The 24,173-nt window shown below is 42.4% G+C and overlaps 1 protein-coding gene across 2 annotated transcripts in view; it reads right to left on the reverse strand.

Annotated features, from left to right (window-relative positions):
• The window catches only part of CHCHD3 (coiled-coil-helix-coiled-coil-helix domain containing 3), a 176,415-nt gene that overhangs the window by 59,002 nt on the left and 93,240 nt on the right, over positions 1-24,173 (reverse strand). For both annotated transcript variants that reach the window (XM_054191301.1, XM_054191293.1), the window contains exon 5: positions 8,013-8,096. In XM_054191301.1, coding sequence (XP_054047276.1) covers positions 8,013-8,096 — 84 coding nt within the window. The remainder of the gene's footprint in view (positions 1-8,012; positions 8,097-24,173) is intronic.

A 24,173-nucleotide genomic window follows, 5' to 3' on the forward strand; every position in this document is an offset into this window, starting at 1 on the left:
GGACAAAAGGTTGGTGTGCTTTCCCTGTGTCTTGCCTTAAGTGCTCCGTACATGGTACCATCAGCCAAAATCATTTCCTACTTTGCTGGATCCAGCCTGAAGTCTTAAAGCGCTGTACCTGCATCGCTGCGATTTGATTTTGAAAGACACGAAAGAATGCCGTACAAATGCACAGAAAGTAAACATGTTTGCTCTAGCGAATACAAACTTCTGAACACAAGAGGTGAGAGCAGACTCATCCTCTGCTTATGAAATTCTTGATGATGGAGTCATGCAAGATCGCGGAAAGTAAACAGACTGAGAACTTAAAACAAACAGAAACAAAAACGTTTAAACTGCTAAAACACGGTGTAGGGAACAAAAATGTTTGTAGCTATTATAGTGCTTTATAATAGTCCCCCTCTGTTATCTACATCTTGCAAACTACAGTTTACAAAAGACACAGTAAACAGATTCTGATTATTTAGTTGTTGAGATCTGAAAAGGTAAACAAGCCTCTGAAGCATCTGAACAAATGTGGAACTCGCATTGTTGGCATCTTAGCACTTATAGAATCATAGAATCATAGAATCATAGAATTGCTGAGGTTGGAAGGGACCTTTAAGATCATCGAGTCCAACCTTTAGCCTACCCTGACAAAAGCCACTTCTAAACCATGTCCCTAAGTGCCCCATCTACTCTTTTTTTAAACACCTCCAGGGATGGTGAATCTACCACCTCCCTGGGCAGCCTATTCCAATGTTTAATAACCCTTTCAGTGAAAAAATGTTTCCTAATATCTAATCTAAACCTCCCCTGACGTAACTTGAACCCGTTTCTCCTCGTCCTATCACTTGTCACCAGGGAGAAGAGGTCAGCCCCCATCTCTCTACAACCTCCTTTCAGGTAGTGGTAGAGGGTGATAAGGTCTCCCCTCAGCCTCCTCTTCTCCAGGCTAAACAACCCCAGCTCCCTCAGTCGTTCTTCATAAGGTTTGTCCTCCAGACCCCTCACCAGCTTTGTAGCCCTTCTCTGGACACGCTCCAGCACCTCAATGTCCCTCTTGTAGCGAGGGGCCCAAAACTGAATGCAGTACTCGAGGTGGGGCCTCACCAGTGCCGAGTACAGGGGGATGATCACTTCCCTAGTCCGGCTCACCACACTATTCCTGATACAGGCTAGGATGCTGTTGGCCTTCTTGGCCACCTGGGCACACTGCTGGCTCATATTCAGCCGGCTGTCCACCAACACCCCCAGGTCCTTTTCTGTCGGGCTGCTTTCGAGCCACTCTGCCCCAATCCTGTAGCGCTGCATGGGGTTGTTGTGTCCCAAGTGCAGGACCCGGCATTTGGCCTTGTTGAACCTCATACCATTGGTCTCAGCCCATCGGTCCAGCCTGTCCAGATCCCTCTGCAGAGCCAACCTACCCTCAAGCAGATCAACACGCCCGCCCAGTTTAGTGTCATCTGCGAACTTACTGAGGGTGCATTCGATCCCTTCATCCAGATCATTGATAAAGATATTAAAGAGAACCGTCCCCAGCACCGAGCCCTGGGGGACACCACTTGTGACTGGACACCAACTGGATTTAACTCCATTTACCACCACTCTCTGGGCACGGCCATCCAGCCAGTTTTTTACCCAGCGAAGAGTACACCTGTCCAGGCCATGAGCAGCCAGTTTCTCCAGGAGAATGCTGTGGGAAACAGTGTCAAAAGCTTTGCAAAAATCCAAGTAGATAACATCCACAGCTTTTCCCTCATCCACTAAGTGGGTCACCTTATCATAGAAGGATATTAGGTTTGATAGGCATGACCTGCCCTTCACAAACCCATGCTGACTGGGCCTGATCACCCTGTTCTCCTGCATGTGCCGTGTAATGGCACTGAGGAGGATCTGTTCCATGACCTTCCCAGGCACCGAGGTCAGACTGACTGGCCTGTAGTTCCCCGGATCCTCCTTCCGGCCCTTCTTGTGGATGGGTGTCACATTTGCTAACCTCCAGTCAGCTGGGACCTCCCCGGTTGTCCAGGACTGCTCATAAATGATACCAAGTGGCCTGGCGAGCACCTCCGCCAGCTCTTTCAATACCCTTGGGTGGATCCCATCCGGCCCCATAGATTTGTGCACCTCCAGGTGCTGAAGCAGGTCCCTCACCATTTCCCTTTGGATTACGGGGGCTTCATTCTGCTCCCCATCCCTGTCTTCTAGTTCAGGGGTCTGGGTGCTCAGGGAACAACTGGTCCTACTGCTGAAGACTGAGGCAAACACTGCATTGAGTACCTCAGCCTTTTCCTCATCCTTGGGCACTATGTTGCCGGCCCTATCTACTAGAGGACAGAGATAATCCTTAGTCCTCTTCTTATTGCTAATATATTTATAGAAACTTTTTTTGTTGTCCTTGACAACAGAAGCCAGGTTTAGCTCTAGCTGGGCTTTGGCCCTCCTGATTTTTTCCCTACATAGCTTAACTACCTCTTTGTAGTTGTCTTGAGTGGCCTGCCCTTCCTTCCAGAGGCCATAGATCCTCTTTTTTTTCCTAAGTTGCAACACTAGCTCCCTGTTTAGCCAGGCCGGCCTTCTTCCCCGACGGCTTGTCTTCTGGCACATGGGGACAGTCTGCTCCTGCGCCTTTAAGACTTCCTTCTTGAAAATCATCCAGGCTTCCTGGGCTCCTTTGCCCTGGAGGACTGCCTCCCAGGGGACTTTGTCAACCAGGCTCCTGAAAAGCCCAAAGTCCGCCCTCCGGAAGTCCAAGGTAGCAGTTCTGCTGACCCCTCTCCTTGCTTCTCGCAGAATCGAAAACTCTATCATTTCATGGTCACTGTTCCCAAGACAGCCTCCAACCTTCACATCCCCCACAAGACCTTCCCTATTTACAAACAACAGATCCAGCAGGGCACCTTCCCTAGTTGGCTCTCTCACTAGCTGTGTCAGGAAGTTATCCCCAGCACATTCCAGGAACCTTCTAGACTGTTCCCTCCCTGCTGTATTGTATTCCCAGCAGATGTCCGGCAAATTGAAGTCCCCCACGAGGACAAGAGCTCGCGATCTTGAGACTTCTCCCAGCCGTTTATAGAATATTTCATCTGCCTCCTCATCCTGATTGGGCGGTCTATAACAGACTCCTACTACGATATCCGCCTTGTTAGCCCTGCCCCTGATTCTTACCCATAAACACTCAGTCTCATTATCACCATCATTAAGTTCAAAGCATTCATAACACTCCTTAACATACAGGGCCACACCCCCGCCTCTCCTTGCTTGCCTATCCTTCCTGAAGAGCCTATAGGCATCCATGGCAGCACTATAGCTATGTGAGTCATCCCACCACGTTTCTGTGATGGCGACTACATCATAATGTTATGTTCATTATAAACACCTACAAAAAGCCAATACTTGGCTGCGGAGCCGCACCGTGTATCATCTCCTTTCCTGAGCACCGGGGCTATCACTGCAAAGCATGTTGGTCCGTTCTAAGCCTTGAATAGAAAAAAGGAAGAGATCATTAAATTATAATTTCCCCACACAATTGGTAGAAGCGTTTCCTACCAACAGGATTAGCAGGGACGCAAGATCCCAGAATAAAGCTGCTCAGCAGTGAGGATGGCAGTTTAGTGTCTAGTAAATTTGATTTCTCTGAAAATCCTGACACATCATAATAGCGAAATCCTATTTACTGTAGCAAGCAGGATGGATAATACTATTTAACACCTGGTATAGTATGTGCCATCAGCTCACAGCTTTGTGCTCTGGGTGCTCATCTTACCTTAAGGTTAATGCTCCTTGACAGCCTACATGGTAAGTAGAATCCCCAAATTAAGTGCCGAACCTACGATTTGCAAATCCTTCCTCAAAATTTAAGTCAGGAAAAAATGGATGCAGATAAGAGGATCACATTCCCAGAACTTACGTCTATATTCTCAGGCTCTGATCTGGCAGTAAGCCCTGTACGGTGCAGGAATCCCACTGCGCAAAGGCCACTGAAGTCAGCAAGGACAGGCACAGAAATTACGGAATCGGCAAGGAAGAACTCTCAGGGCAGTAACTTGTTGACTGCTAAATCTGTAGCATATCTAATGTAATGCCGAAACCTCCAAATGCTAACAGAATGATTTTATTACCTTACTCGTATGCATATTCACATGCGTACTACTCAATACTTACTGAAAGTATTTCTAGGAAGCTCAACAAGCATAAAAGCTTAGCTCAAGCAAGAAATGTCCTGATTAATATTGGGATACACATCTTGCTCATTCACAGTGATAAACTAAGTAGTTGTGTCATACAGCAGCATATTAATTTCCTTCTGCTCCTATGGCTAGGGGCATGATTCTCATAATGATGCGTAATAGCATTATAAAGCGGTGTAACATGAAAAGAGATGGATTTGCTGAAGAAAATTTGAACTGGGGAGAGACACATCGTTCTGGAAGCGATAGAAGGACACGGAGACACACCTCATCGTGAATGTCTGCACGACACCAAAACTACAGGCCTAAAAGGAAGCAAAAATACTGAAAGGCAAAAGCAATGGGGTGAAGGAACGACGAGGCACCAGCTGCTCCGCAGACAAAATTAACGCAACTCTTGATGTTGACCGGAACCTATGTCTCACGGCAACATTAGAGATGCAAAGATGGTTACGAAGTCTACAGCCACCAGGGCTTGGAATTGACATTGAAACCAGTGACGCAACGGAAGGACGATGGATGTGGAGGAGCTGAACAGAACAATGACGAATAGGAGAGGACAGAAGCGTGTGAGCGTGTGTGGGGATACGCACGCGAGACTAAAGTAGAGGAAGAGGCCGTAGGATTGATCTCCCATGTAGGATGCTGCTCAATCTGCCCGAGATGGTAGTTTTCCTTTTTTCTTGCTCTGCTATTTTAAAAGAAAAATCAAATGGTTTCAAATACCACTAACGCCACCTTATTATAGTAAATAATTAAGACAGTGTAGGGTACACATATGTCAGTGATTTGAATACTGCCATCTCTGGGGTTTTCTGCTGTAGTCAAGAAGCACCATTAGCCTGTCAGCAGACAATGAAAAACGCCGACAAATTTTTCTCAAAGCTTAACGTGCGAACCCTTAAATAACAGCTTCGCATCCTAGTCAGATATACAGTATGAGAAGGTTATTCTTTAACTCCTTTGTTAAACTACCCCATTTGGCTTTGCTGCTGTGGAGCATGTAATAACTCACGGCTTATGTGCTATCTTTGACCTAGAAACACTGGCAGCTGTTAGGGGAATCGCTGGGTTTTTGGAAAGTATCAAAAGGTTTTTAGCACAGAAACCAAATTTATGAACAGATATTGCCCTGGAGAATAGAATTGTTTATGTTTTAGTATCACAGCTGTCACTGGTGCACAGTTATTTTGTCCTGTATTAATCCTCTGAAAAGGTTGAGCATCTTCACTCAGTCACTGAAATATTTTATAATTGACAGACTTCATCTGGCACTGAATATGTATAGTAATTTTCTCCATAAGGAGCACACTGTGCTGACACTAATCTGTTCTGTTGTCATCTCCCTTTATTATCAATGTCTGCATTGTTTTTTCAGCAGCACTGAAGAACACAAATATCAAGCTTCTAATTGAAAAAGCTAAGTAATCAAAAAGGCAATTAATCATACAGATGAGCTCTGACACTCAATGATGCAACAGACAGAAATACCACATACGCATAACTGAAGTATTTTTAAAGTGTGCTCATTTGATGTAAGAATGATCTGAGAATGTAATTAGCATTCTTTGTCACAGGTGACAGACTCACATTGCACATTTCTTCGTGCTGCCATTTCTTCGCTGAGCTCCACTCGCTCTGCTCCCACCTTACCTCCCGGTCCGATCTTTTCCCTGCTGAACGGCCCACACTCCAACACTGGGTACCTCTCACTGAAAGCAGGACCAGTTTAGGAACAAATAAGCAGCCTATCATTGCGCTCTGTAATTTCCAAAACATTAGGCCTTTGCAGACCTTCCTTTTTTCTTAAAGCTCTATTTCCATCCCAATGCTCAAAAATCCCCAATCCAGACTCTCACAAATGACCTTAATGACGGTTGCAGGCACCAGCCGCAGCGAAGCTGGGATTGCAGGAGACATGACCTCTCTGCTTTTGCAGGTTCTCATTCTACAATCTTCACATCTCAGAAAAAGTTCAAAGCCAGATTGGGAGCGCAAGAGTTCACCTCCTTTCAGAGCTCGAACAACTCTTTTTTTGTGCAGAAGAGATGTGCACGTGTACTTTAAAAACAACCCGGATGACAACTCGGCACAGCAGAGGTTCCTTAGCTTACAAATAAAGAAGTTGGAATGAAAAGACAAGCCTTAATACCACGAGAACCCCACTCTGAAGAGAGAGCAAACATCACGCCTGGCATAAGGCACTCAATTCAGAACCGCCTGCTGTAGCCCTGGAGACTTCCAAGTCCAAGAAGAGAAAGCAGGAGATGGCAGAGTTTGCCTGTTTCACATCCCTGGGGGGACAACACTTCACTAGCACTCAAATATAGTTATTTAAAGTTCGTTATCTCACTCGCACACAACAATGGCATATTCGCACGCGCGTTTACATGTGGTTCCACCCTGGAAGTCTTCACTTAACAGGAGCAAGCGAAGGCGCTCCATCAGCGACCTAATTTAACATTAAAAATAGCTAAGAATAAAATCTTATTTGTCACACGGCATCTTCAAAAGGCAAAGCAAAACCTTTCAAACGAAGAATCCCAGTTTACCACACATCCTTTGCCATTAATTACTCCAGCACTACTTGCACCGTGACGACAGAACGGAAGGCTAAGTAGGAGCAGAGGTACAACTACCCCACAAGAAGCCAGGGTGGATGAGATACTGCAGACGCCTTTTCCTCTAACAGCAGCCAGTTATCTGAGATTAAGAAAGGTATTCTGTAGGGTGGTTTGTTTTTTTAAGGATCTTAATTTTTAACTGTTTAAATAATGCAGGTTTAGAATCATTAAAGTAATTTACCCTCATCCTTTCAAACTATTTTTCATCGCCAACAACATGACTTCATTAATGTCATCTTCAAAAATGTAGGACAAAACACGGAGACAGTATCTGATATGCCCTCTGTTTAAAATATTCATTAAGACCAATTATACACACTGATAATTCATGCAACATGTTCTTCTTCCTAATCCATAAAAACAAGGGGTTTTCTTCTATCCTGCTAAGCTGCATAAATGAATATGTATCTTGTTAATGTTGTTTTCAAAACTAACTGAAAAAAAAAAATCCCAATTAATCAACAATAAGCAGGCTCAGGAAGAAGGCAGAGCGGAAAAGGAGGCAACTGTGCTCACGCTGAAGTTTACAACCAACCTGGGATGTAGAAAATGATGACAGCAGTAATTATTTGAAAATTCGCATCCTATAAAATAATACCCTATAAAGAATAGGAATGTTAACAGCAATATGTTAAAACATTGTAAGCACTTCACACAGCTCACCAGACTGTTCCGTACAGTTTAGTTTCAAGTCTACTGCGAAAAAAAGACACAGAACTGCTTTCGAAACGTGGCATAAACAACTCGCAATTAACATTAAACTCTTCATATACTGGTGGCTTTTAGAGCAACCTCTAACTCCACCCAACGAAAGCAAGCGTGGACTGCAATGAAAGCAGAAATGCAGTATATATCTTCACGTTTCATGTGCAATTTTAAGATTACTTGGTGATATTCACTTACACTGGCTCTTCATCAGTGCTGGTATAAAAGTAACCTCGTTAGTGTTATTTCTCTGTACGCAATTACTGCGACACGAAATCTCATTGCGAATGTGAGAACTTAGTAAAGAAAATAATATTCTCATCATTAAAGCCTTCGTGCTGTCAATATTAAGACAGAAAGCGTAGCAGTTAATACCAAAAAAACCCCTCTGGCCACAGTTTTAATCTTTATCTCCTTCGAAAAGGCATCTTGTTTAAGGGTAAAACATAAGGAGAAAGTCAGCAGCAGAAACGAAGAGCGAACTCTTCGTTAAAAGGCAAAGGCGACTTACCCTTTCCTCCAGTCGAGCCAGCTGCTCTTTGTAGTAGGCATCATGCTTCTTCAGCTCCCTGTCCTTCTCTTCCAGCTGCTTGGCCTAAAAAAAGACACAGAGAGATAAAACTGGATCAAGAGCGAGCATCACTTGCAAAGCAAAACATTACTATAAATTGTACCAGCAAGGAATAGACAGCGATTGAGAACGGCAGTCTATTAGTTTTCCCCCAACAGTACATTAATAAGCTGATGATTGCGGCATTGAAAATGTAGAGATTGTCTATTGTACTGGGTTTTTTCCTTCCCTCCTCAACAGCTGTGCCGTCGTTTGTCCAAATGTATCTGGGAACGTCACGAAGATGGAACCCAGCACACCCTGCTGAGATGAATTTTTTTATTTATTTTTTTTTTTAAAATCAACTTTGCAGATCACTTCTGAACTTGGGGAAACTTGCTTAAGCTACCGAACGAAATACGTGCAGAGCCTGAATATTTATTCGTTAACTGTTACTAAGTGGACATTTTGACATGAGAAAAGCTGAACCGGCACCACCCGTTTGCAGGCAGGAGTAAAAAGAATTCTTTCGAAGTAGCTGTTTTTTCTCTACCACCCCAGTTCAGGAATGCATTTAGCACGTGCTTAATTCCAAACACATGAATGTTTGGAAAGAACCAAACGCTTAACCTATTTCCAAAAGCGGATCTAAAAAGTACATCTAAAACTCTGCTCTCCTCTTTAATTAGTAATTATTCCTCTGGAAACTCCTAGATGGGTTGAAGTATCCAACTAAGTAAGCTGAAACCCTTCACTGTAGGATCACTCCCATGTCCAGTACCTTAAAATAATACAGAAGAATTTTGAACATCTATCTTTTGAATACTAATACAACTCGAGTAATTCATTTAGGAGACGTTGCTTCCACCGCTACTGAGCACGTTGACATTTTTTTGGCTTTTCATCTGTAGTACGTTCTAACATGTAGTATTAAGGGGACTCATTAAGAATTCTAAAATACATTAAAAAAGGCACACAAGCACACATAATGCATACAAAGCTACAAGTCCTCCAGAGGAAATACTTAGACAAGTGATTTTTAACAAGCTATGGAGGATTTAATGCCTAAATTATCAGCGCAGATTCATTCCAGGCTCATAACGTCTTATTAATAAAATAACTTCAGTGACTAATCATTAACTATCAGTGGTCATTACCACAACTGCCATTTCAACATCAGTCATTTACTTCTAACAAGTTATTTCCACCCAGGTAACTGATACTACAAAGCCAACTGCAAAAAGTTTCTATTTTAGCAGCATCCCATTAAAGGGTAAACTTTTGTACTCTCACTACTTAAGATGGTGTCTCCAGCTCAGGCTCAGAGAAGCGTCTCAGACAACTTCCACCATACGTCGCGCTATACTTGTTCTATACATACAGGACGCAATTCTCTTTGTCGAGATTTGCACTTTTTTTTGCAGACAGACAAAAAATAAAATGAAATAACAACTTTGGGTTTTTCGTTGTTCCTTACTGAACTACTTACCTTTTTTTCTATATCCTGAAGCATGTAAAAAAAAATAATCAAAAAGTCAAAATTTATTATAGAAAGAATGCATGTCAGGCACATCTGTAATTTAAAACAATGGAGGAAACTACTTGAAGTAGTTCTTGGGGCAGTGTGGCTGGAGAGCTGCCTGGCAGAAAAGGACCTGGGGGTTCTAACTGACAAGCGGCTGAACACGAGCCAGCAGTGTGCCCAGGTGGCCAAGAGGGCCAATGCCATCCTGGCTTGTATTAGAAATAGTGTGACCAGCAGAAGGAGGGAGGTGACTGTCCCCCTGTACTCAGCACTGGTGAGGCCACACCTTGAGTATTGTGTCCAGTTTTGGGCACCTCAATACGAGAGAGATCTCGAGGTGCTGGAGCGAGTGCAGAGGAGGGCAACGAAGCTGGTGAAAGGCCTGGAGAATAAATCTGATGAGGAGCGATTGAAGGAGCTGGGACTGTTTAGTTTGAGGAAGAGAAGGCTGAGGGGAGACCTCATCACTCTCTGCAACTACTTGGAAGGACACTGTAGAGAGGTTGGTGCTGGTCTCTTCTCACAGGTAATTAGTGATAGGACAAGAGGGAATGGATTCAAGCTGCAGCAGGGGAGGTTTAGGCTGGACATTAGGAAAAAAATTCTTCCCAGAAAGAGTGGTCAGACACTGGAATAGGCTGCCCAGGGAGGTGGTGGAGTCACCATCCCTGGATGTGTTTAAGACTCATTTAGATGTGGTGTTGGGGGATATGGTGTAGGGGAGAACTTTGTAGAGAGGAGTTGATGGTTGGACTCGATGATCCCAAGGGTCTTTTCCAACCGAAATGATTCTATGATTCTATGAAAGTTGTGCAGGTTTTTTAATGAAACTTCACCAAAAATATCCCTGCTGTACCAAAAGCACACAGCCAAATTTTAATTCTACTTGGACGAAGCAACACTTGCCCTCTGCCAACCACCTCATCTTCAGTATGGTGCCATGGAGCACGTTCTACAGCTCTGTCCACCCCCATTTAAATTACCCTTTATTCACTACAGAAAACTAATTACAGGTTTTTCCAAAGCTGATTACACTAAATATTCTAAAGCCTAAGTACCATGCTTTGTATTGATCGTGGGTTTGCTTTTTCTAGATAAGCCCTGTGTCACCTCCCAAACCCAACTCTTGCTGTGGTTATAGAAACAGCTGAAAATTCTTTGCAGATTGTGCCTCCTCAAACCATCCTCTTCCAAATATCTGATACAACACTTTAATGCACTATCACAGATACCCATACACGAATATTTTACGTCTAACCACCGCATGATCCCTGAAATATTTGCAAACTCAAGAACATTCCTTTCGTGCAAGTGGCGTTAAATAGGCCAGCGACAAAGAAAATGTAAAATTAATGTTCTGTAATGCTCACGGGAACTCAGTTCAGTTTTAGTTCTTACAACTCGGTAGTGTTTTACACGATTCTATCGATGACCTGAAACCAAGCAGCAAATCTGACTTTGGAAAGCCAGTAAGATATAATAAAACCCATGCGAGAGCATCAGGACTTAATTCTCTCGCCCTGTTTCTGACAATTCACAAGGGCAGAAATTTTCAGGGTGTAAAAACACAACAGGTCAACAGCAGACTAAGGATGGAGGAGATGAAACCCAGCATCTCCTCCAGGTCGAGCAGATCACTTCCCATCAATTCTCTCCACCTCAGAGAAAAAACCATTAGCAGGAGATTAGCTGATCCTTCCTCTCTTAGGGAAAAATGAGGAGTGAAAGGAGAGGCAATCTGCACAACTGCCACAAACCATTTTAGGAAGATGACAAATCCCCTGAGGTCCAACCCAAAAACCCCTTGCCAAACTTCTCATACAATAGAAACCCACCTATTTTGTTTAACACGGTGCACAGTTGAAAACTGCACCAAGCCAGAGCTGTATTTCCAATTCATAGAAAAGCTTGCTGCTCTTCTGCACTGTTTTTGTATCTTTTATAAACACAAAATTGTTTTATCCATATTACATGGCTATAGAATCATAGAATGGTTTGGGTTGGAAGGGACCTTAAAGATAATCCAGTTCCACCCCCTGCCCTGGGCAGGGACACCTCCCACCAGCCCAGGTTGCTCCAAGCCCCGTCCAACCTGGCCTTGAACCCCTCCAGGGATGGAACTTCTCTGGGCAACCTGGGCCAGGGGCTCACCACCCTCACAGTAAAGAACAGTGATCTGTGTGGCTATTACTATGGCCACAGATACAGCTACGTTACTATTTTCAACTCGATTTCTAATATTCTGCACATTACGGTGCTGAGGGATTTAAGACTCATCCATCATGAGAATTTACATCACATTGGCTCCATCCACATTAACCACAGTTTAATGGTCAAATACCGTTGTTGCTACTACTGCTTTTCACTTCAAAAATTGACCAGCACCTATTCACATCTAGTCTATATAAAATAAAAATAAATAACATGTGGACATCTGGCTTTTTTTAATTATTTTTTTTAATTAGAAGTCCTGAGAGGTCAATTAGAGCTGGCTTAGATGTGAGCTCTAAAACCGTTTGGAAACTTTCAATATATTTTAACTGGATCAAGGTAAACTCTCAGAGACCAATATCAAGGAAAACAACAACATTCCTAGAAAAATGCCCCCAAAAAACCTTAGTAGGACATCACAAGTTGCCCAGAATTTTTTCACGAAACAGAAATATAGATCATGGAAGACATAAAAGCTGAATAAAAAGAAGTAACTACAAGCTTGCAGATCACCCATTTTATCGTTCAGAATATCTCTATAACAGCAAAAATATTAAAATAAATAAATGACAACTTCAAAACTTCTAGAATGTGGATTTTTACTAAATCACCCCGAGATACTCTTGGTATTTAAATATGCTTCAGCTCTCACACTACAGACTACAGCGAAACTACATCTCATTATTTGGATCATTTAAGACACCGCAGCCGCATACGCCCAGGACCATCCTGTTACACGGGTCAGCAGAAAGAAAGCAAGAAGTGCTAAAATCATGGATTAAATTGAATTAGTGTCACGCAACATTGATACTTCTACAAAAATTTGGGCCACAGATAGGTAAAAAACTATAATTTAGTCAGAAAATACTGCTTTCGAGACATACATTTACTAATCTGCAATTGTATCTCACACAGACACAATTAATCCTGAGACGGTTTTGCACTGACAAAACTTTCCAGATGTGCACGTCCCTCTGAGCTTCAACTCTTTTCATCTCTGCCACGCTTGCTGACCAAATACCATTCAAGAGAGAGAAACGGATTTGTTTAATGGCATCTGATCACTGAATTTATACAGATGAAAGACAATTTGAGCAGGGGAACGCAAACTACATTTCTTCCAAAGATATCCATCCGAATGCAATTTTTTTGCCCTGGAAAGTTGGTTAGTTTTTTGGATTGTTTTTTGGGTTTGGTTTCCTGCCCACCTAGATAATTAGCGATCAAACCAGATGGATTTTACTGCACTCAAGATACGGGGGCCAAGCAGTGAACTATAGTCACACTGCTTATTGCCTTGATCCTATCAATATTATCAATTATATCACCGATCAAATAGAAATATTAGATTATAAGAAGACTACATAATAAATTTACCCAAGGGTTTGGTTCCCCGTATTGTGAAAGTAAAGATTTGATAGGCCAGTAAGAAACTCAGGAAAAAAGTTTCTTCCATACAGCCATCACCCCTGGCATATGTACAGCAACGCAGACACGGCAAAGTTAAAAAAGAAATAATATTCATTCATACAGGAGACAATATAAATATGCCAACAGAAGAGAATTCACTGCAGAAATAAAAACCTGTAAGGTAATATTATATTTATGGGGCCGCAGCAACATGATCCCAGTGAATATCAATTAGCCGTAACAAAATAATTAACAGTAGCCATGTATTCAATTAGCTGAATGCTGCACTTTAGTTGTAAATGAGATATTGGAACAGGTTCATTGCTTCTTCACAAAGTAACTCTAATAAACAAAGCATTTGCTAGGGCGTTATTTAGAAAACAGCTCCAGAAGGTCACCTTTGAGAGGCAGCCCGTCTTCCCAAGACTACCCAAAATTAAAATCTAAAAATAGATCGCTAATATTAAACATGGGTCCTTCGGAGCCGCGAGGAAGTTGGACCAAGATTTAAAGGCCAACCTGGGTTTCAGTTTCAAAACTAGCGCCTGGATTTAGCCCAGCGCTGGTGTGAGTTTCCATCACCGGAGAAAGGGATGTCTCCAAAAAACGCCCACGCACGGCCTCCTACACGGCTGCGGGGACACTTGCAGTGCAGTCCCATGATCAGGTCAAAGCCTTCTCATGCTGGATATAACAGACACACACTGATTTTGTCCTTTGTAAGGTAAACCAGAGCAAATAAGAAGCCAATTAAAATACATGTTTCATAATTATCTTTAGAAAAATAAATAAAGGAATACAGTTAGCTGGATACAGCAAGGTTCGAGGTGCGTGAAGTCTATAATTGCTATTCTTTAAGGACTTGCTGGGGATAAACCATTATCAGGTAGTTTAGGAGAATCTTAGAATGGTTTAGGTTGGAAGGGACGTTAAAAATCATCTCGTTCCACGCCCTGCCCTGGGCAGGGACACCTCCCACCGGCCCAGGTTGCCCCAAGCCCCGTCCAACCTGGCCTTGAACCCCTCCAGGGATGGGGCAGCCAAGAATTTCTTCCTCAGATCTCATCTCAGTCTCCCCTCTTTCAGTGTAAAACCCTTCTCCCTTGTCCTATGGCTCCACTCCCTGATCAAAAGTCCCTCCTCACCTTTCCTGGAACCCCTTTAGGGACTGGAAGAGGTTCTTCCAGTCCCTAAGGAACCTTCTCTTCTCCAGGCTGAACAGCCCCAACTCTCTCAGTCTGTCCTCATAGGAGAGGTGCTCCAGCCCTCTGATCATCTTCATGGCCATCTTCTGGATTCACTCCAGAAGTTTGTAGACAGATACCAAAATCAGCTGTTGAAGCTCCCAGCAGTCCCGGGTTTACAGCTGCCTCTTGGTGCAGACTCTGAGCTCCAAATTCATTAACATCCACCCAGTTTACAGAAGAACACCCCTGAGACACCTTCAGCTTGCATTTTTCTGGCAGAGAAGAATAATCTGTTTCAAAATAAGAGTCCGGTTCTACACTAAATTTATAAAACATCGTCAACCATCTGACAGTGCTCTGCCTAGGTCTTGCCAAGGTGCTTCACAGCCATTTCCTCACCACCCACCAGAAGGATGGAGTAAGTGGACAATCAAGGGACCCCGATCTCCCAAGGTTCAAGGCTGTGAGTTAGACCAGGCATCAGGTCCGGGGGCTGGAAGAGCACCCTGTCACAATGGGTTTACAAGACTAAGAGGATTTGCCCGACAAAATGCTAACTACAGCAATGAGGGCTTTTCTCATGGGAAAGGTCACATGAAATATCTACGGGCCTTCAGGCGGGCCCATGTGCTTTGACAAAAATGTTAACCGATTAACAAGCAAAAGAAAGCGGCGGCGGAGGGCTGGCCTTCAGCAGCTCCAGAAGCATGAGCATCTCCCAGGAGAACTGCTGGCAGGTCAGGATGAACGTGATGTACCAGTGCTACAAGAGAGCAGATGTCGAAAAAGGATCTTTCAGCATTGCATTGCTGGGGATTTTCCCTTTGTTTTGCAACTTCAGGTTTGCTGGATGAGCGCATCTGTAGGTGTGAATTCACGAGCTCGTTGATGCTAACATCACTCACGGACAAACTATGACTGTCACATTGTAAAACAGTTATTCGGCTTCTGACGTTCACTAAATTGCTCTGCCCAGAAACCCTTTTGCAATGGGCAACATTCACCCATCACGTATAGCCCCATGCGTTCACATTTGCATGTCGATAAAATCTAAGATGAGAAAGGTTCGTAACTCATGTATATTATTATGGTCAGCAAAACTATCTTCGTTCACTGAACATAGCGTCCCAATAAAAACAATTCTCCGTTTCCACCTTCAATATATGTTGGATTACAACAGTGTTCAATTTTAACCTTCAGTTTCAACATAGATACACACACCATTCTGAGTGGGCAACAAAAGTCACTTACAGATATTCTGAAGAACGTATACTTCTCCCTTCCCCTCCAAATCATTTCCTTGAAGCTATCGCTATTCACAAAATCACTCCTCACCACAAAAAACGATCCAGACACATCACTTAAAACAGCCGGTTAATTTCCACTTGTAAAGGTAGAGAATAGCTATGAATTAGAAACAGCAGCAACAATGATGCATCATAAAACGCATTCTTTGACAACTGTAATTAAAACAAGCTTTTGTAATTACCAGTAAATGTGCTACAGTACATTTTCTAAAAATAATGAAGTCCTAAAAGAATGAGTAGTGCAGATAAAAAAGATCACATTGAGAGGAGGCTAATGGAGAAAATTAAAAAATTGAATTTACGAACAAGTTAGGGTCTAGTCTATACAGAACATGTGACATTAACTTCATTTATTAAATCTAGTTACAGACCAAAGGAGAAGAAAACAAATGTACGCTGTGTCAAACAAAATAGTTACGTATTTCCATTTCTAATGTAAGCCACAGGAACAGACAACCGAAATCCAGAGGCAAGTTGCTCTCCGTTAAACAGAAGTTTGTTACTGTTCTTGTCCCAACAAGAAGAGCTTCTATCCCCACATTAGAAGTAAAAAGCTGAACAAAGAAAACGTGGGACACCTGCTGAAGGAGGTGCATGATTTAGAGAGAGTAAACACCTATAGAATCATAGAATTGCCTAGAATATAGTTGAGGTACTCAAAGGGACCTCAGCAGGTCATGTAGCTCCTGCTCGAAACATGGCCAACTAAGAGGCAAGACCCGGTACCGGGTGTATCCAGTTGGGTTTTGAAAACCTCCAAGCACAGAGACTAAACAACCTCTACTGTGCCTTCTACAAGGTCTCCCAGGCTCTGTGTGTAGAGAACAGGTTCAAGGAGAAGTTACTACAGCAGTAGATAAGTAATTGCCTCACTTGGGAGGACTCTGGGTTCTTTCCAGCCTGAACTATTTCACCTGAAGCTGGTGGGGGGTCTGGAGCAGGAGTCTTGTGAGGAGCGGCTGAGGGAGCTGGGGGTGTTCAGCCTGGAGAGAAGGAGGCTGAGGGGAGACCTTCTCGCCCTCTGCAACTCCTGAAAGGAGGGGGTAGCCGGGGGGGTCGGTCTCTTCTCCCAAGGAACAGGCAATAGAACAAGAGGAAATGGCCTCAAGTTGCACCAGGGGAGTTTTAGGATGGATATTAGGAAAAATTTCTTCACCAAAAGGGTTGTCAAACATTGGAACAGGCTGCCCAGGGAAGTGGTGGAACCCCCATCCCTGGAGATATTTAAAAGATGGGCAGACGTGGTGCTGAGGGACATGGTTTAGTGGTGGACTTGGCAGTGCTGGGTTAACGGTTGGACTCAATGATCTTAAAGTCTTTTCCAACCGAAATGATTCTGGTTTATGATCTTACCCACAAAACCAAGGGCAGATTGATCACACGGTTGTACCGAGTTACTACGAAACGAGCAATATGAGTACTAAAGAAAAGCTGCACTTACCACCCAACTCTGGTTTGTTCAGTTTGAAATCAACTGATTTTGAAGATTTTATTTTCTTGACAGTAAAAATTAAAATACATTCCTGACTATTGTATTCATTAGCAATAGGCAGAAAAACCCCATGTTTCCCTCCAATCATAGTTCAAAGAAAAAAAGAGATCCCAAACAAATCCGTATTACACACAGGCATGTCAACGGGAATAAAAGAAAGGAATGACTTTTTTCTGAAACTTTATACATGCTTTTCATTTAACTAACGCAGTCCAAAAAAGATCAAACATTTTAAAGACTATCTGTACTGCTGCCAGGTATTTCTAACAATTCAAATAATGTCTATAACCATTTCTGACAGCTTCTGATGTTTCAGTCGTATGTCAAATATGTACAGTTTTCCACTAATCTTCAAGAAGCAGTCATAGACTGCTCCGTACGAGCCAAAGTGGATTCCTCCATATAAAAATGGAGCAAGGGAACTATTATCTTGTAAAATTCAGGAAAAACAACTGTCAGTAAACAGAATTAGGGCTATGCTTACTTCCAGCTTCGTTGCTATACCCCTATTGTAGTAAGTCATAAATATTTGCGTCCTTTTTTACTGTGTTCAGAATTGATCTACTGATAATTTTGCAGAAGTACTTTGAAATTCCTGGATGACATGAACAACGGAAAGATAAAGAGAAGGTATTAGTAAGCACTGTGAGCCAATATTTGATGTACTTTAAAAGCAATACAGCACATGAAACAAAAGAAAACATAAAGAACTGCCACCCTTCCAGAAGGTGGTCTCAGTAAGAGAAAACTTGCACCTCAGCTGCCTAATACCTAAATATTCACACTAGAGAAAATTTTGAAATCTTCTAAGCTTTTCATCTGGAAACCTTTATTCTTGCTTCAGGAATCCAGCATCCTTTGTGCACGCTTCGTTATTACATCATTATATTTTTAAAAAGCCACAACTTATTTCTTTTGCCTTGAAAACTGAAGATTCAGTAGACCGAAGGTAAGCAGTGAAATAATTCTTATAGATGCTGCACTAATATACGCAATGAAAACTCAACACCTCATTGAAGCCCACTTCAAAGTCAATCTCATCTGAAATCCCATAGAAAACTTACTGTCCTCTGTTTATTAGAGGCCGAGCAGCCTCAGGGACCGCACGTTCTCCAATGTTATTTTCCACGCGCGAATATCTTACTCCTTGTATCAAATGATCAAAACTACACATGAATTGATGTGATTTCCTTCCAACAGAAGTTGCATCTTTGGAGCAGGCTGCTCAATCTGTTATCCTGGTAAGCAATTTACACTAAAGGCAAAAAATAATGATGCCCAAGTAAGTAAATCCACTTTTGAATACAAAATAAGAGTACATTTATTTCTTCTCAGCTATTCAAGTTATTGATTTCTGCTTAAGACACAAAATGGAATAACTTGTAACTACATCAGGTGTTTCTCAATTTGAAAGATACAATATAAGCAGAACCTTCATTTCTGGCTGTTCAAGAAGGCACTAAAAAATATCTTTAAGACAACAGACTGTCTGTATTTTTTTGGAAATCAAATCTTGTTCAATTGAACTCTTCTCTTTCGGAAAAAACAAAACATCACAACTCATTTGAGGGAGAGTCAATAATGCGGCCATACTGTTTACCATTATTCCAAACCAGAGAGATTTTCCTAATCAGCTTGGTAATAAAAGAACTGCAAACAGTAGATAATTTAAGACAGAAGTTGTAACTCTGAAATAAGCTGATCTTTTCTACGGGGTGTATGACTTACCAGTGAAATATTTAGGTATTTAACCTCAGCATTGCCAAGGGAGTATCATTTGGGTCAGTTTTGGGAACGCTACTACCGCTTTCACAAAAGACCTTCTCCCATCAAAACACACAAAAAATTCACATGGTAAAGAAAATATTTATAGCTAATTAGTATGCCGTGTACATCAAGGCTATAAAAAAATCTATCCCGATAAGTCATTGCTTTTTAGCTCTTCTGTTTTGTTCTTTGCAGCACTTTGAAAACTCAATTCAAGCAAATAACAGTTTGCTTGACACTTACATAGTTCTTTTCATGATATCTCTAAAGCATTTGACTAAGTGTGAAAATCCCGTGTAAGAAAAAAAATTACTACACCTGTTTAAATAATTGAATACAAACTAATATCCAGCAAAACTAGAACTTAAGGCCTTGGGAAAGCGGGGGGAAATGGCAGGCAGCCCGCGCGAGGATACAGCAAGATTTAATGCTCTTTGTATTTTAATTAGCAAACTACAATGCTGGTCTTTTAGAATTTTCCTTAAAGTTTTAGCAATTTATTCTGAAAGAAACCCACAAGAGAATTACTGCCTTGAGCAGAGTACCTCTGAAACGAGCGGGCATTGATTTACGTATTGATTATTGGTGAGCATCTTCCTTTTGTATAATCCTATAACACGTGTCATTGAATTTCTGTGTCCAACTCCCATTCATTGCACTTTTATTTCTCTTCTCATTTGATTGCAGAGTCTCTAGGGCAGAGCCTGGAACCCACTACACATCTGTGCAATGTTTAACATAATTATACTTCAAGCTCTGCTGGCGTTTGTATTATTCTAGCAGAAATAAATAATACTCTTAGCACAGAAAATATATAAAAATACATAAAATTGATGGAAAAAGCAGACTTAATACAAGACAGTAAGGGAGACAAACACTTGATTTTTGTAAAGACCATGCAGGAAAAAAGCAAATGAAAATAATTTAAAAGGTGTTTTTAAAGCCCTGCCCAGTTCAGATGGTATGTGAGTGTGCCAGTTGTTTGGTACCGAGCAACTAAAAACCCCTTAACTTATAAATATCAATTAATAATTGCAGTCAGGAAATATATTTAAGAGAGGGTCTGACGCTAACATTTCTATTCCTTACTCTTGACAATCCTGTCTTGTAAATTTGATGACAGAACATTTAGAGTGACTAACATAGCAGGGCAGAGACTAGCTGTTACAAAAACATGATTCTACATTTCACTATGAATTTTTCTCGCAATGGGAAAGAATAAAACAGTTGTCTAATGGGATATTCAATAATAATTCAAAAATGCATTACGCAAAGAATAATGAAAAGCAAATAATCATAAAATCCAATGAAATGCTCAAAGGTTTAATAAAAATTACTGGATAGAAATGGCCAAAAAGATCAAGCCAGAGAAGATTATGTGGTCACAGAATCACAGACAGGTAGGGTTGGAAGGGCCCTCTGGAGATCATCTAGTCCAACCCCCTGCCAGAGCAGGGTCACCCACAGCAGGTGGCACAGGAACGCGTCCAGGCGGGGTTGGAATGTCTCCAGAGACGGAGACTCCACCACCTCTCTGGGCAGCCTGTGCCAGGGCTCTGCCACCCTCACAGCAAAGAAGTTCCTCCTCATGTTTAGGTGGAACTTCCCATGCTCAAGTTTGTGCCCGTTACCTCTTGTCCTGTCCCCGGGCACCACTGACAAGAGCCTGGCCCCATCCTCCTGACACCCACCCTTTATAAGCGTTGATAAGATCCCCCCTCAGTCATCCTTTTTCTGGACTAAAAAGACCCAAGTCCCTCAGCCTTTCTTCATAAGAGAGACGTTCCAGTCCTCTAATGATCGTGGTGGCCCTTAGTGGGCTTAATGGTAGCCCTTAATGCAACTTGGTCAATATCCCCTGTTTCAGTTTACACTTTAGATGATTACTTCAATCATCTAAAAAAAGGAATACGTTGAGATGACGGCAACTGGAGATCATCTAAGTTCATGAAGACCATGTAGAAGATCTGAAGAAGCTATTTAAGGTACATGGATCAGGCCGCCTGAGGACAGGCAGGATCTGGTGAGGACGAGTGGAAAATGCTACAAGTTGGAAGCAAAAGCCTGCGCCAGCCACGTGAAGCATTTTTATTCTGATTGTAAAACCCCAAAGAAAGACTTTATATTCCTGTACCCAAGTCAATAAAAACTTGTCCCATGTGTTAAAAGAGCTGAATAAAACCAGAAAGATTTATGATGAAAGGGGGGAGGAGGAGACAGCACCACACCATGACTGCATTATTTGACAGAGACTGAAAAAACCCACCAGATCCTCCCAGAGCTCTGGTCACTGCAGCCAAAAGCTTCCGAGAAGAAGCTGGAGATAAAGCCCAAAACCTTCAGAAGTTCTTTGTGCATACAGAAGCGTACACGACAGAGGTACACAAAATAATTAAATGTTCAGAGAAGGTGAGTCAGGCTCTCTTATTTACTCCTTCTCATAATACAAGACCGAGGAGATATTCAGTGAACAGTGAAATTGAAAAGCAACAAATTTGAAACCAATTAAATGCATAATTAACCTGCAGAACTCATTGCCACAAGTTATCAGTGAAGCCAATCGCTTAGCAAAATCCAAAAAAAGTTTAGATGTTTGTATTAACTCTGAAAACATCCGCGGTTATACCTGTAACGTAGCTGGGGCTCTGCACTCCTCTGAGGGCTGTAAACCTCATCCTTTTGACAACAAGTAAAAATAATGAATTATAAGAGATTAGAAGGAAATTCTTTGTCTTTTTTGTATCACCTGTATGCTACAAAGTAGCTCCAGAGAACTACTCTGTTTCTTACGGTGCATGACAAAAAAGCCATTATTTAAGTCAAAAATTTCAGCCACTTTCAGTCAGCTGCTGTGATGCTGTATTTACATAATCAAGAAATTTAAAAAGGCATAAATAAACCTTGCCAGCTTTTTTCTTTCACAATCGAGATGACAATTTATATGGGGATTACACAGATCCACACGGAAAGCTTCCAGAAGTCTTCTTGCACAATTGCCTCTCATCTGTGTGTTGGTAACAGCTGACAGTGTAAGGAACCGATGTTAAATGAAACTCAAGGTATAAAACAAAACAAAATACCAAATCAGCAGGGAAAAAAAAAACCAAACAAAAACCAAAAACAAAACAGAGAACAAGTAAATTTAAATACTGCTGAGACAGAAACCAGAATGCCAAACTGGTTCAAATGATTTCTGCAGAAAGAAAGACTGCAGAGTTTCTCTGCTCAGCGAATTTCCTACCATTAGCCGTATTGTTCTTAAGACAGAGAAATCCATGCAGCATAAAGCACAATTTTCCAGCCTGAAAACGAGAAAAAGTGCTGAGAAGCAGAGTGAAGACGAGGACAGTGAACCTGTGCTCTGAGTTTATCAAAGCAAACCAAAAGCGATGGCTGCTCCAGCCTCCTCCTTCCTCCTTCTGCTCTCCCTCTTCTCCTCTTCACCTTCCCAAACAGGCGTAAAACCCCCAAAATTGTCCCAGCTATTACTTACACTCTGCTTCGAACTGCAGCTGCTTAAGTAACTATCAAGGGTGAGTATAAATTAGGACTGTAATTTCAATCTAAATAATAAGAAGTCAATCATTTGAAAAATCAAATATTACCACTCTAAGGGCCAGGTAGAAATGGATGCGAATGTCCCACTAGGATCCACCACTAGAGAAACTATTAATTACTGTGTTGGTTTTTCTTATTGTTTATTGCTGTGTCACAAACAGAGCAGCTCAACCTTAGACATCGATTAGGATTCAGCTCTGTTCAGCGCTGCACAAATGCAATACGGACAATTAGCAGGTGGAAGAACACCTGCGAGATTTAATGTAGTATATATTGAAGACATAAGAAGGTAAGAAAGAGATCACAGCCAACAATTAACATCCAATAAGCCATATTTCAGGAATTTTTCCATTCCCCTGTCAACGAAGTCCAACACAGTGCCCATACTGCCCCTTCTGAGGTTCAATAGGGGCGAGTGCCAGGTCCTGCACTTGGGTCACACCAACCCCATGAACGCTACAGGTGTGGGGCAGAGTGGCTGGAAAGCTGCCCAGCGGAAAAGGACGTGGGGGTGTTGGTCAACAGCCGGCTGAATATGAGCCAGCAGTGTGCCCAGGTGGCCAAGGCGGCCAACAGCATCCTGGCCTGTATCAGGAACGGTGTGGCCAGCAGGACCAGGGCAGTGGTCGTCCCCCTGTACTGGGCACTGGTGAGGCCCCACCTCAAATACTATGTCCAGTTTTGGGCCCCTCACCACAAAAAAAGACATCGAGGGGCTGGAGCTTGTCCAGAGAAGGGCAACGGAGCTGGTGAGGGGTCTGGAGCACAAGTCTTGTGAGGAGCGGCTGAGGGAGCTGGGGGTGTTCAGCCTGGAGAAGAGGAGGCTGAGGGGAGACTTTCTTGCTCTCTACAGCTCGCCGAAAGGAGGGGGTAGCTGGGGGGGGGGGTCTGTCTCTTCTCCCAAGGAACAGGCAATAGGACAAGAGGAAATGGCCTCAAGTTGCTCAGGTGGAGGTTTAGGATGGATATTAGGAAAAAATTTCTTCACCGAAAGGGTTATCAAACATTGGAACAGGCTGCCCAGGGAAGTGGTGGAACCCCCATCCCTGGAGGTATTTAAAAGATGGGCAGACATGGTGCTGAGGGACATGGTTTGGTGGTGGGTTTGGAAGTGTTAGGTTAATGGTTGGACTTGATCTTTAAAGGTCCCTTCCAACCAAAACAATTCTCTGATTCTAAAATGGAGTACGTCTGGTCCTGGGCTGCAGGAGGACAAGTTGTGTCCTCCGTTCAAGCGCTTGCGCAACCTCAGAAAAGACTCTTTTCCTTCTCTTTTGCAGGCTGCTGGTGACGTTTGCGAGGAGGCTGAGTGCTGTCTGTACAGCGCTTGGAGAATCTACAATCCATATATTTTATAAAGGAATACTATTATTTTAACACGACCGTTTTATGTTGTGGGTGAGCAAGTCTGCAAGTGAAAGCAAGCACTTAAAAGTGCTTTATAGAAAAAGTGGTTTCATCCCAGTCAATAGAATGCTTCAGGAAAATACAAGCTGCCAAGTACTTTTATAATAATGGGGAAAAAACCCACCCTCTTACAGTTTGGGAGTTGCTAAAACATGTCAATTTTACACAATCTTTTGTGTACTGCCCAACATTTTGAGTGCTAGAAAGCAAAGCTTTTCTCCAAATTTGTGAAGTGGTGGGGTTTTTTTTACTGCATGC

Source organism: Rissa tridactyla, chromosome 1 (genome assembly GCF_028500815.1).
Source record: "Rissa tridactyla isolate bRisTri1 chromosome 1, bRisTri1.patW.cur.20221130, whole genome shotgun sequence".
NCBI lineage: Eukaryota > Metazoa > Chordata > Aves > Charadriiformes > Laridae > Rissa > Rissa tridactyla.